Source organism: Euprymna scolopes, chromosome 17 (genome assembly GCF_053919585.1).
Source record: "Euprymna scolopes isolate OS-2025 chromosome 17, ASM5391958v1, whole genome shotgun sequence".
Lineage (NCBI taxonomy): Eukaryota > Metazoa > Mollusca > Cephalopoda > Sepiida > Sepiolidae > Euprymna > Euprymna scolopes.
Window position 1 is genome coordinate 121056257 of NC_136498.1, and position 14478 is coordinate 121070734.

Consider the following 14478-nt stretch of genomic DNA (forward strand, 5'->3'; position numbering starts at 1 on the left):
ATGATTACTATTTCCTGTTAATTTCAGTGTTATGTGACCAGTAGTTTAAGAGTTTATCAGGGAAATAGTTTCACGCACACATACATTTACTTTTTATTTACATTGATTTGGGTTTGAAGTAGGTTTATCATTGAGTTGTTTTGGTGATTGTGATTAATTAAGTCAATTAGGTCCAGTTTCTACTAACTCCCATTTTCAACCTTGTACCACATTTAATATTTATTTTTCTAATATTTATGAATAAATATACTTTTATAGTTGTATCTGCCGCAAGCAAGATGACGAAACCGTGGCTACCGTAATATTACGATAGTCACGACGAAACGCACTATTTCAGCCGGAATTAAAACAAGTGAGTGATCCCCCTTTATTATTTCGCGCGCAATTTTAATTCTGACTCTGGAGTTTAAAATGGCGCCACCCGAGAAGGACGATTCCGTAGGTAAGCAAAGAAAAATAAACAAATGTTTTGCCGATTGCATTTTTTTTTTATGTACACACCACATCGTGGATCGTTAATGTTGTTGATTATTAGTTAAAATCGATTACGAACTTCTAAATAATTGTTTATTTTGTATCTAAATATCACCCTTTTATTGTCGTAGTAAGTGCGATCTAACTCAAATTTTTTTACGATCGCTTTGTTAAATACTATAAAAATAAATAAATAAACGACCCTTGTTAACTTTGATTATTTTGAAATCGAACCTGAGACTTTCTTCATGATTTTTGAACTTTTATGACTTTATTTTATTAAATAATTTTAATTTTTATATCTGAAAGTTTTCAGTCGGTACTTTATGCACCTATGAAATTATTGTTTAGAAACCCATTCTTAACATCGGAAACGAGGAGTATTTTGTAACTATTCTGTACTTTCACCTAACAATTAAATAAACAAATATATCGTGAAAATTGAATTTAGCCTTAAAATACCATTAAGAAAATCCTGCGCCCCTGCGGTAACAGATGCGTAAGCACCATTTTAAAAAATCTTCTTCCGATTAATAACTTCTACCGATTTTATGTTATGCGTTTATATTCAAGTTTAGCATTCTCGTATTAACAAAGGCTTTCTGCGATCCTATGGTCTGGACGAAAAAAAGTCGGGTTTGTATTACTGTACACATAGATTCGAAAAAGTTGTCAAAAAACAAATATATAACAAATAAATATTATCAAAGGCAAGATAAGTTACTTTTCTACCAAACTGGATACATTTTTTTTTTGTTTTTATTCAATATAACATGTTTATTCAGCTAAAAAAACATACAGTGTTTACCGATGTATTGGAAAATTCAAAATGGCGCCCGACACTCTCTTTAACATGGTAAGTTTGGGAAAAGGTGTTATAAATAATAAACTGGACAAAATACTATTAAAAAAACACCGAATATATCAACCTATGTCACGGTAACATATATTGAGCGAATTTCTAACAGTATTTTGTCTAGTTTATTATTTATAACATCTTTTCCTGAACTTACCGTGTTAAAGAGAGACTCGGGCGCCATTTTGAATTTTCCAACAGCGGTAAACACTGTGTGCTTTTCGAGCTGAATAAACATGTTACAGTGAATAAAAACACGAACAATATATCCAGTTAGGTAGAAAAGTAACTTATCTTGCCTTTGATAACATTTATTTGTTATATATTTGTTTTTTTGACAACTTTTTCGATGTATGTGTACAGTAATACAAACCCAAAAACGGTGAGAGATATTTAAAAAAAAAAATGTTTTTTGTTCAGCCGACAGGACCACAAAAAGCTTTTTGTCAACACGGGGATCCTAAACTTTAAGATATGCATTATATATTATTGGGCACTTCTGCATGACAGTGCCATGAGGCGAATGTGTGTATTTATTTTAGTTTCAAGAACGGCCGATAGAGGGCGTGTGTCAGTCGAACAGGGATCGATAAATCATATCACTCATTAAAAAAAAAAAAGCAAACAATATTATTAAGAATTTCCTGTTTGTATTAATGTACACATAGATTCGAAAAAGTTATCAAAAAACAAATATATAACAAATAAATGTTATCAAAGGCAAGATAAGTTACTTTTCTACCTAACTGGATATGTTTTTAGTGTTTTTATTCAATGTAGCATGTTTATTCAGCTCGAAAAACATATAATGTTTACCGATTTATTGGAAAATTTAAAATGGCGGCTGACTTTCTCTTTCACAAAGAAAAAGGAGTTAAAAATTAAAAAAAAATATGCAAAATGGAAAAAGGAGTTTAAAAAAAATATGCAAAATACTGTTAAAAACCCACCGAATATATAGCAGTGTCAGAAATTTCGTGAAAATAGTGAATAATTCCACCCCATCTATCCAAGCTTATAACTCCTCGAAAAATGTAATTCAAGCCCTTATTTTTTTTTTTCAATTAAAGGAGCAAGGACCAAGGTTTTATTAAAAAAAAACAAACAAAAAAAAAAAACAATGTGTTTTTTTTTTTTAAAAAAAGGTTTTAAATTTCGGACTTTACAGGTAAATTTCTAAAAAAGCTATTTTATTTTTTGTTTTAAATTTGAATATATTATTTATTGACCTTTTCTCTTCAATTTGTGATATATAAAACTCCCCGACATAATTAATTATTTACTTTTTAATAGACATTTCAAAATGAGAGGCGTGAATTATTCGACCCCCTGTCTTTCCAAGCTTATAACTCCTCGAAAAATGTAATTCAAGCCCTAATTATTTTTTCAATTAAAGGAGCAAGGACCAAGGTTTCATTAAAAAAAAAAAAAAAAAAGACAAAAAAAAAAACCAATGTATTCTTATAAAATAAGGTTTTAAACTTCGGACTTTACGGGTAAATTTCTAAAAAAGCGATTTTTTTTTTTTGTTTTAAATTTGAATATATTATTTATTGACCTTTTCTCTTCAATTTGTGATACATAAAACTCCCCGACATAAATTAATTATTTACTTTTTAATAGACATTTCAAAATGGGTGACACTTGGGGGGGGGGGCGTGAATTTAAAAAAAAACGTTTGCCTAAAATATTATATTCGGTTTATTGGAAAGAACATAAAATTTCACATTGACCCTGAAAATATCGTAAAAATAGAATCAATAGAAAAATTTTGATAGATTTTTAAAGTTTAAAAATTGAAAAATATTGAGTTCGGAAAATTCATTACTGTTTTAAAAAAAAAAAAAAAAAATATTTCTATTACTTTTAAAACAACTGTAATAGTTTATTTTGGAAGTATAATCCATAAAGAAAATAAATAATCCACTTTTAACAGAGAAATTACGAGATTTTTATTGTATTCGCAGTTTCGTGTTAGGGGTGTCAAAAATTCCTACAAAAATTCTGATACTGCTACCGAATATATGTCAGCCTATGTCACTGTAACATATATTAAGCAAGTTTTTAACCATATTTTGTCTAGTTTTTTTTAAAAATTATAACTCCTTTTCCCAAACTTACCGTGTCAAAGAGAGAGTGGCCGCCATTTAAAATTTTCCAATACATCGGTAAACACTGTATGTTTTTCGAACTGAATAAACATATTACATTAAATAAAAACACTAAAATAGGCACCGCCAAAATTGGGGGGCCAGGTCAGTACTTTTTGACGGACCGTCTTTTTAAAAATCTACCAAAAATCAGGTAATTATCCGATCAATACGAAATTTTCAGCGATTATTAGGAGAAGAATGAACTTTATAACAGTGTACTTATTTTTCATAAACGATATTTATATATATATATTTTTTTGCTTACAAAACCCCCCCTTGTTTTGAAGTGGGAACAAATATGCTTAAAATAATCATCTGAAACTGAACAAAACATATTGTGTTGTTGTAAGGGACAGAATTAAAGATTAAAAAAAAAAAAAAAATTGTTTGCATACCTTATTTTGACGTCTGAATATCAGAACTTCGATTGTGTTTAATTATCCCGCTTTTGAGTTTTGAAGTGTGAAATTCGGTGAATATGTTAAGTAAAATAATTAATTTAAGTTAAGCAAAACAAAAAAAAAATTTTTTTTAATATTTATACGAAAAAAGCCATTTAAAAATTTTTGATAAATAAATTAACAATTTTTTTTAGCGAGCCGAATAATGCATGACCATTATTAAACAGGGCATGCTTTGAATAATCGATACAAAAAAAAAAAAATTCGATAAATGTTGTGCCCTTTGTGTTAAAAATAGCATCATTTTTTCCGATCCCGTTTGAAAACGTTTGCCGCCTTTCGACTACGGTGGACCAAACGCGCTGAAATAATTTTTTTTTATTCTGCTTTAAATTCCCCCCCCCCATTTTGGGGAGCCTGGCCCCCACACACATACACATTAAAAACCAAACTCATACAAATGGTCACCCATCTGGTACTGGCCAGCCTCAGCTTAATAATACATTGAAATTTTCGTCACTGAAAAATAAGTTTTTTTGGCCTGTTTGGTCTTTCATAGTTTTCTTATAATCTGCAAACGTAAACAGAGTCGATCTCGACTCTACATCGACGCGAAATATCTGGTTACCTATATGAATAAGTGGAATTATTTGAAATTCAGGTACTTATATTATAATATTTTTGCATATTCTCTTAGAAAATCATCCTAAATCTTAGACAATAAATAAATAAATTAATTATTTCAAAAACCTTTTTTTTTAAATATTTAAGTACGTTTTTTGTGCAAGACAAAAAATGGCAATTGTTAACTTTTTGGGAAAATTTAACATTTAAAATTTAATTAAAAATAGTAGAAAAAGTTTTACATTATTCTGTTTTCTATATGATAAAATTCAGGGTTTTATCTTTCTGGAAAAAAAAAAAGTTACTCAGAAATAATGGATTTTAATAAATGTAATTTAGTTTTAAAAAACAACAACAACTTGATTTTGCGGCCATTTTTGGCGGTGCCTACACTAAAACATATCCAGTTAGGTAGAAAAGTAACTTATCTTGCCTTTGATAACATTTATTAGGTATATATTTGTTTTTTGACAACTTTTTCGAATCTATGCAGTAATACAAACCACAATTTATAGAAATTTTTATAAATACATAAAAACTTTAAAAAAATTATATTTTGCTCTATTGACAAACCAAAAATTATATTTTTATATATGTTTATACAATCGTACCGTGAAAAAAAAATCTTTGTGTAAAACAAATTCGGTGCTAATGCAGAGAGTGATCCGTCCGCTAGGTGTATCAGAATTTTTGTAGGAATTTTTGACACCCCTAACACGAAACTGCGAATAAAATATAAAAATCTCGTAATTTCTCCGTTAAAAGTGGGTTGTTTATTTTCTTTATGGATTATACTTCTAAGATAAACTATTAACGTTGTTTTAAAAGTAATAGAAATATATATATTTTTTTTAAAACAGTAATGAATTTTCCGAACTCAATATTTTTCAATTTTTAAAAATTTAAATTTAAAAATAGAATCAATAGAAAATTTGTAATCGTAAAAATAGAAAAAATTTGTATCGTAAAAATAGAAAAATTTTGATAGATTTAAAAATCTATCAAAATTTTTCTATTTTTACGATATTTTCAGGGTCAATGTGAAATTTTATATTCTTTCCAATAAACTGAATATAATATTTTAGACAAACGTTTTTTTTGTTTAAAATTCACGCCCCCCCCATTTTCAAGTTTTTATTAAAAAGTAAATAATTAATTTACTCACATATTGAAGAGAAAAGGTCAATGAATAATATATTCAAATTTAAAACAAAAAACAAGTAGTGTTTTTTAGAATTTTACCTGTAAAGTTTGAAGTTTAAAACCTTTTTTTTTTAACCACGTTATTTGTTTTTTCTTTTTCTTTTTTTTTGTTTTAATGAAACCTTGGTCCTTGCTCCTTTACTTGAAAAAAAATTAGGGCTTGAATTCATTTTTCGAGGAGTTATAAGCTTGGAAAGACAGGGGGTCGAATAATTCACGCCTCCCATTTTGAAATGTCTATTTAAAAGTAAATAATTAATTTATGTACCAAAGTCTTATATATCACAAATTGAAGAGAAAAGGTCAATAAATAATATATTCAAATTTAAAACACAAAAAAAGTAGTGTTTTTTAGAAATTTACCTGTAAAGTCCGAAGTTTAAAACCTTTTTTAAAAAAAAAACACGTTTTTTTTTTTTTTTTTTTTTTTTTTTTTAGTTAAACCTTAGTCCTTGCTCCTTTAATTGAAAAAAAAAATTAGGGCTTGAATTACATTTTTCGAGGAGTTATAAGCTTGGAAAGATGGGGTGGAATTATTCACTATTTTCACGAAATTTCTGACACACCTAGTGATCCGCGTTATTTTTTAAATCGTATTTCCACGTTTAATTAAAGTTTTGGTAAAATTCCATTTTAATTCCATTAAAATGACCACTCTTACCAGGTTTTCGGAGTCGCTGAAAACGAAAATAATGTTTAAAATTATGGCAAACGAGTAGTTTCCAAGATATAAAAAAATGTTATTTTTTAAAAAGTGGGGGATCACTTTTCTATATTAATTTAATGTAAAATGAGCACCCACTTTGTGGTCACAATTTTTTTTCCGGAGGGGGGGGGCTTTCTTTCCACCCTCGGAAAATCCTTTAAAATTTCTACTAACTTTTAAAATTCCAGGAAACAAGTAGCTTCCAAGATATGATCACCTTTTTTTTTGAGGGCGGGGTGGGGGACTGCCAGTTTGTTTTTCGTTCTTTTTAGAGGGTATATTCAATTTATAATTGAATATCCTCCTATTCAGTGTACTTGTATAGTTTTTTAACAGTTTAATTAACTGTCTTGAGCAGAAAACTGTTTAATATTTTACAAAAATTCTGTTAACATTTGGTGGGAGGCGGTGGAGGGGCGGGGGGTGTTTTGGCGGCTGCGGCAACACCTCAGCACCTCCACCGCCTCCCACAAAATGTAAACAGAATTTTTGTAAAAAATTAAACAGTTCTTCTGCTCGGTTAATGTTGGCACGTTACGTTAAAATGGTTAATTAAACTGAATAAGCACCTGTAAAAAAAACTATACAAGTTCTATAATTGAATATCCTCCTCCAAAAAAGAACGAAAAACAAACCGCCACCCTCCAAAAAAGAACGAACCCCCCCCCCAAAAAAAAAAACAAAACAAAAAAGGTGACCATAAAGTGAGTTCATTTCTTCATATCTTAGAAACTACTTGTTTCTTGGAATTTTAAACGTTAGTGGTAATTTTAAAGGATTTTCTGAGGGTAGAAAGAAAGCCCCCACCCTCCGAAAACAAAAATCGTGGTCACAAAGTGGGCGCTGATTTTACGTTAAATTAATATTGAAAAGTGAACCCCCAATTTTTTCAAACTAATAATTCTTCATATCTTGGAAACTAATTGTTTGCCATAATTTTAAACGTTATTTTCGTTTTCAGCGACCCCGAAAACCTTTAAGAGTGGTAATTTTAAAGGAATTTTCAAGGGTGGAATAATTCTTCATATTTACTGAAGTTTTATGATATGTTTTTTTATTCAATTATAAGGTTAAAGTACAGAATAGGTACAAAACACCCTCCCCTCGCCATGTTAAGAATGGCTTTTTAAATAATAACGTTATTATTTCAGCACGGATCACTCTCTGCATGAGTACCAAAAATTCTTAAACCTCTATAAATGTTTCATGTTTTAAAATTATATTTTGCTACATTTTGTTAAAATTATATTTTGATAGACTTTTACAGAATCTTATTGTGGAAAAAAACCCCGAAAAAATAACGTTACTACATTTTATACACTCGTACAGGAGAAAACCCAAATAATTCTAAAAACAATTTTTAAACGTTTCATGTTTTTAGCATTTATTATTTTATTTTCACTTATAAATCATTTAAAAGAAATAATATTAAAACATTAAAATTATATTTTTTATACGATAAATGTTTCGTTTTTATTATATTTTTGTTATTATATATTTTTGCGTTCTCCGAGACACTTGTTTATATTTGAGGTTTACGGAACGGCCGGTAAAAGGTGTTTCTCATTCAAAGAACAGGGGTTGATAACTCGTCTCAGTCACCTCGTGGCACTGTCATGCAGAAGTGCCTATTATTATACTAAAACAATTAAGAGGTGAGGCATAAGAATAAGCAACACAAAGAGTGGGTGCTTGTTAAGATAAAGTTGACAGATCGTTTTTTTAAATATGTGATTTTAAGCCAAAACATACTTAATTTTCCTGTCGAAAATAGTAATATATCCAAAAATTGCGAAAAATCATGGAGCAGAAAAACTGCTACTGTAGTTTCAGTTAAAAAAAAAGAAAAAGGTCTATCACTATCAGCTAAAACAAAACGTAGAAAAAAAGGGGAGATAACTATGTCCCCCATTTACCCGTTGATAGCCAGAATGCAGTGCCTCTAGTATCTCAACTCTAAGCTGCTTTGGTATTAGAATTTTATCCTCTTTTCTACTTATCCCTTTCCAACAATATAATTGGTCTACCATCACCCAGAATTGCTGGAGTTTTGGTGGCAGTTCGTGTCATGACTTCGGAAACCTGTCTTGTATATATATCGCTAACGTTCGGTATTCCTCCTCAGTGGCCGCAGCTGCCACGATTCTATCCCAGGTTATAGCTTTAAATTTGGGATCATGTGCACACGCGGCTGTGATTGATGCTTACATGGCCTCCTTGATCTGCTGAGCAGTATCGGTGATCTTTAAGTTGCTATGTATTGACGATGCCGGGTATTGAGAGGTGCAGTCCGGTGTAGTGTTAAGTTTTCCGGAAATGTGCTTAATCCGGAACCTGTACATCAATGACTGTTCTTTAGAAGAAAACAAGCTAGGGTTCTTTGTTTTCCAGGACCTGATCTGAGAATATTTTTACTAGTGGCGGGTGATCCACTGTAACCACTAAATCTGTGCATCCCAAAACGAACATCCAATCCATATATCAATCCAAGAGCTTCTCCCTCTATGGAGGAGTAGCGAGATTCTGCTTCCTTTGTAAACTGGGATCTTGTCAAAAACATTTTCCAGTGGTCCTTAACACAGTTAGGTCCTAATTCTGTTGGGCATTGGCAGTGTTTCTGAAACAGAAAATACCCGATGCCAACCTTACTATAGTCCGTTAAGAGACAAGTTGCCCTGTTCACTCGAATGTCTTGATCCCCCTTCTTGATTTTCCGAACAATGATTTTTTTTTTTTTTTTGACTCTTTCTAAAGCTCGTATGGAGTAGGATCCCAATAGAATTTGCGATGCTTCGTGTGCAACAATTCTTGAAAAGGGGACATGAATATAACTGCAAACTGAAAATGCATATTATACTTGGTTAACCAGTCCAAACCACGATCTGAGGCCGATGATGTTCGCGGCGTTGGGAATTTGAGAATGGCTTCAGCCATTTTTGTAGTTAGCCTTACACCATCAGCTGTTATTAAAAAAACGGCAAATTCGATTTTGTCGCCTGCAAATTGAAACTTATCGAGATTAAGGACGATTTCATTTCTGTCGCAATGGGTGATATAATCCACTGTGTGCCAGAAAGCAGATTCCATAGTTTTATCTCTGAGAAGGGTATCATCAATGCAATGAGTCCTTCGGGGCATGTCTCTTGGCCTTCGGGACAAGATCAAAGTGTAGTATCTGTTCTTCAGATGCTGCACTTCTATTTCTTGTTCTCTTTCGGTGGAGGAGAAATCCTTCACGACTGAGACAATTTTTATTTTTGTACCTTTTCTCCACGTTAAAAAACGACCCTGGTGTCTAACTCTGTCCCGTGGGGAGGCATAGTAAATAGGTACCATAATGTCGTTGAACCGGTGAATGTACCCGTCACCAGAAGCATGGAAACCTTGAGGTGCTCTAAGGTACCGATAACGAATATGGTTGCCATTGGGGAGAGCAGTAAACTCTGATGTCTGTTCCATGCATCTAAAACTGTTTTTTTGGTTTGTGTTGGGACAGCAGACACTTGGTTAAATGGGGGACATAGCGTGATGGGCTTCCTTTATCGTTGCACCATTCAATTTTTGTAAGTCCATAGTCCTTCTTGGTGACCTGTCCTTTATTTTGATGCAACCACCATCCTCGAACACCAGGCCATAGGCGTACCTGCTGCTACTGACTTGATGATGCTCAATACTCCCTGATGATGCTCAATACTCCCTATCTAAATCTTCCTTCACATTTTCCAATGATGGGGGACAGGAATGGGTGTTATATCCAGTGGTTTCCCTAACATGTAACGGTTGATGAGAGCAGGTATTGAATGCACTTGGTTTGAAGTGCTCCCGTAATCGTTGTTCCAAATTTTCCTTATTATTTCAATAGGAGTAAACAGGGTTCTTGTAGATTTGTTCGGAACCGTTTCTCTTTCGGGACATCCACATGGTGCTGTCGCATTATTTGAGGTTGATCTGTCAGCTTTCGATATCTGGCGTGGGAAGTCGCGAGGGATTAATTCTAAGTCTTTCAGTGCCGACTCGGATAAGTAACATCCTGACGTATTCTCTGGTACGTAAGCGACTTGTCTGGATACTTTAAGACGAACTTTAATGTGTAAAATTTATTCCCTTAATGTGTATTATCATCTGTGATTCCATGTATCCTATGGGTAGTTGATATTAGCACATTTCAAGTATTTCAAGGCAACTTGAACATGTTTGAGCACCGGTATCTGCAGCGACCAGGATATGGTGTATTTGATGGCAAGTCCCCTTATCTAAGGCGCGCCTAAATTCGGCACAGAACTCTGGTATCAACGATACTTTGACTTTTATGTAAGGTGGCGGTTTGGTGGGAGGTGTCTTTTGAATCTACCTCTTCTCCATGCAAGATGTAGTATTACAGTTAATTTCTTCGTTCACCAAACACTGGTCTCCCTCCTCCTCTGCTGCTAAGTATTTTTGACTGGTGTCGTGTTAAATCACTCATTTTCAACCTCTCTGGTTTTTGACACACTTTTTGAAAGTGTCCAGTAATTCTGCAATTATGGCATCTGAGTTCTCTTGCTGGACAGTACTTTTGTCCTTTTAGCCCGTTGGTGTGTGATGTCCTCCCACTCCCTACACATAGTTTATTTTGAGAGGTTCCGAGTTTCTCCCTCTGCTGACACGTTTTCTCCTTCGACCTCATTGAACCAAATGTCGAACGCTCATTTAGGCGGCTTTGCAAATGGGGAATCGACATATCTGTTGTGTCTAGACTAACCAGTCTGTGAAATTTCTGTTCCACTGTTGTCAAAATATTGGCTTTGGCCAACAACTTGCACTGGTATTTTGTATTTGCAAGTCCAACTATGAGTTTGCCAGCCACCATGTCCTCCGAATAGTTTATAGTTAGTCGGCAGTTCTCAGGACACTGGATAGTAAAGTAGTTTTTTTGTATATTGTTCAAGATGATCAAGTTTTACTGTTTAGATGAGGTTGAAAAAAGTGTCCAACGAGTCTGTGGACAAGGGTAGATAACCCAGATGCACATGGAAACTGTCCCTAATCTGAATTAACATCTACACAGGCACTTATGGTGGAAATTTTTTTCATTCAAAAACATCAAATTTTACAACTAGGAGTCGTATTGTTTTCCGTAGGCATAATTAAACTCGATAAAATAAATGAGGAGACAACTCAAATCAAAGTCAAAAGATAAAAAAATCAGCCTTATGTTCAATGCAGTTTAGTAGTAAAATCGCTAAACATTGTAAATTATGATTTTCTTACAGGGCTCTACATTGCGAGTGAAACAGTTGCATTTGAGTCATTTTTCCAAGTGGTGACTAGAAATAATGAAACGCTTATCTTTTGGCGATTGTATTTCTTTCACCGACAATCTTCCAAAGCTCACTTCTGACTGAAAAATATCTTTTCAATTTTTTTTTGTTTTTTTTGTTTTTTGTTTATAAAATGAACAAAGTTAAATTATTTAAACACTAGAAGGTTTAACAAAACAATACACTTTTTTTTTAACAAAGGCTGTTTAAAAAAAGGACCTGAAGAAATCAGAATGTTTATACCTTCAAGTATCAACATAAAATTTGTTGTATATTTAGAATTACACTAAAACGGAAAAATCTTTATGATGCCCATACTCGGCACAGAACTAAGATGTCATATTCTAAAAATCATGTGGGTTTCACTAGTAACTTTCCTATTTGGCTAGTAAACGAAAATATTTAGTTGTCAAAGGTCAACTAAAGATAAATTTGTCTGTAGAGCTCTGTCTTGATCGATTTGTGATTTTTGGAATATGACAGCTTTGTTCTGTGATAAGAAAGACGTTTCAGTATTCCCTTTAATTTTAATTGCTGCCATAATTGCCAATTTGAATAAACGTCTAAAAAAAATAATTTTATTTTTCTAAAAAAAAAAAAAATTGAAGAAATCAATAAATATTTCGTGGAGTATGTTTTTGATGACGTTAAAAACAAAATCAGAAACAATGAAAGAATAACATTTTATGGCGGACTTCCTCTCCCCCTGTAAATGATTTCCTTTTCACTTTTTCTTAATTTTTCTGGGGATTATCATCGTATCATCGATCACAGACTTAACTTTCAGGTTCTCAAAAAAAAAAAATGTGGAAAAAAAGTATTTTTAATGAAATTTAATGTCGGGGATCACTTTTTAATTATCACGTTCTACTGAATTGATCCCTTACTTTTGAATACAGTGGTTGTCATGGCGTTCATAAATCATTCATGGCAACAAAATCAAGACCTCACATCTAGTCCGATTCAAACACTGAAAATAGGGAAAACTTTGAGATTCATTATTCTGGAAGCAGTAGACGACACCCCATTGACGAAGCTATCTCCATTTTTAATACAAAAGGGTAATTTCTATAAAAATCCAAAGAATTTAAAAATTTACGAAATGGGACAATCCTGGTGGAAGGTAGAAAAAAAGATATGCTGATGTTCTACTAATGCTGAGAATTCTTTGACCACTGTACAACCCTTATCCTCAAGTGGCCTCCGGGCCTTGATAAGTGGTTACTCCTTTGTAAAACAAATTAATAAATATACAAATTACTCATCTCAAAGAATTCCAATAATTAAATAATATACCATTTCACATTGTGGTCCTGGATATGACCTTAAACTATATCCGATGGTGAAGGCCCCAGCTTGCAGGCCTTAGGGAGTGTGGAGCCACTCTTTAATTGCCATTGCTCCCAGGTCCACTCTGACCCGGAGTGGTAGCACCTGTTAGGGTCCCAACTATGGGCTAAATAGAATACGACTTAAAAAACAAATATACTATATTAAAAAATCGTTCTTTAAAATCACCAGATTTGGCATTAAATGACCTGAAAAGGGTTGATATGCCGTAAAACAAAAACAACCAATCAACCCGAGTTCCTAATTTCTGTGCTTGATGCGTTTTCTAGTGGCTTCAGAGTAATCTGTCTTAGCTGTCTCTATCACTCTCTTACAATTATTTCTAGCTTCTATATACTTCTGTTTGTTTGAGATGGACTTATGTCGGTTGAATCTGCGGAATGCATGCTGCCTTTGACAAATGGCAGCTGCACAAGCAGAAGTAAACCATTGGGGACAGTGGGGCTTGCTATAGAATTTCCATGCGGGAACATGTGCTTCAATTGCAGTTTTGAACTATTCAGTGGTCTCATTTGCACACTGTTCCGCTGGAAGAGTAAAGATTAGCCTTGTCAGTTGCGATGCAAGCAACCTCATGATTGTTTTATAGTGGGGGAATAGTTGACTGCCCATTATTTACTACACTGTTGTAGATTTTCCAAAAATCCCGAGTTCCTAGGTCCTGGATATGACCTTAAACTATATTCGATGGTGAGGGCCCCAGCTTGCAGGCCTTAGGGAGTGTGGAGCCACCCTTTAATTGCCATTGCTCCCAGGTCCACTCTGACCCGGAGTGGTAGCACCTGTTAGAGTCCCAACTATGGGTTAAATAGAATACGACTTAAAAAACAAATATACTATATTAAAAAATCGTTCTTCAAAATCACCAGATTTGGCATTAAATGACCTGAAAAGGGTTGATATGCCGTAAAACAAAACTACCAACCAACCATTTCACATTGTAATATCGGCTATACCCCTCTCCCCCGAATTCTGTAAAAAACCCCCCCAAAAAACCACTAGATCATGTCTCACTATTGTTTTGTGTATATAATATCCTACTCGTTGACTGTAGGTATTCGTTATACCTGCCAGATTGTATGACTCACAAACACAACACACAAATGAAATGGCGGCATTTGCGGTTTAGTGGCTGTCATATCCTTGTTTGCTCTCTTTTGAACTGCTAGACTTTGTAATTCCCTTCCTGTTTCCTGCTTCCCTGACTAATTATCTGCTGAACTTTAAATGTAACGTGAGCTGACATCTTGCTGTTCAACTTCCCACATAGTCACCTATATAGATATGATTAATAAAGGGTTCCATTTGAAATTTTAGCAGAGTCTTAAGGTCGACAAAATACGTCTTGGAAGTTACATCGGCTAAAATATTGCGAAAAAAAATAGTCGTCCAAATAATTTAAATAGTCTGT

General features: G+C 33.2%; 1 protein-coding gene across 1 annotated transcript in view; it reads left to right on the forward strand.

Annotated features, from left to right (window-relative positions):
• The first annotated feature begins 373 nt into the window (after positions 1-373).
• LOC145296947 (DNA polymerase alpha catalytic subunit-like) overlaps positions 374-14478 on the forward strand; it is a 238723-nt gene continuing 224618 nt past the window's right edge. The window contains exon 1 of the mRNA XM_080143167.1: positions 374-442. Within this exon, the coding sequence (XP_079999293.1) occupies positions 412-442 (31 nt within the window). The 5' untranslated portion in view covers positions 374-411. The remainder of the gene's footprint in view (positions 443-14478) is intronic.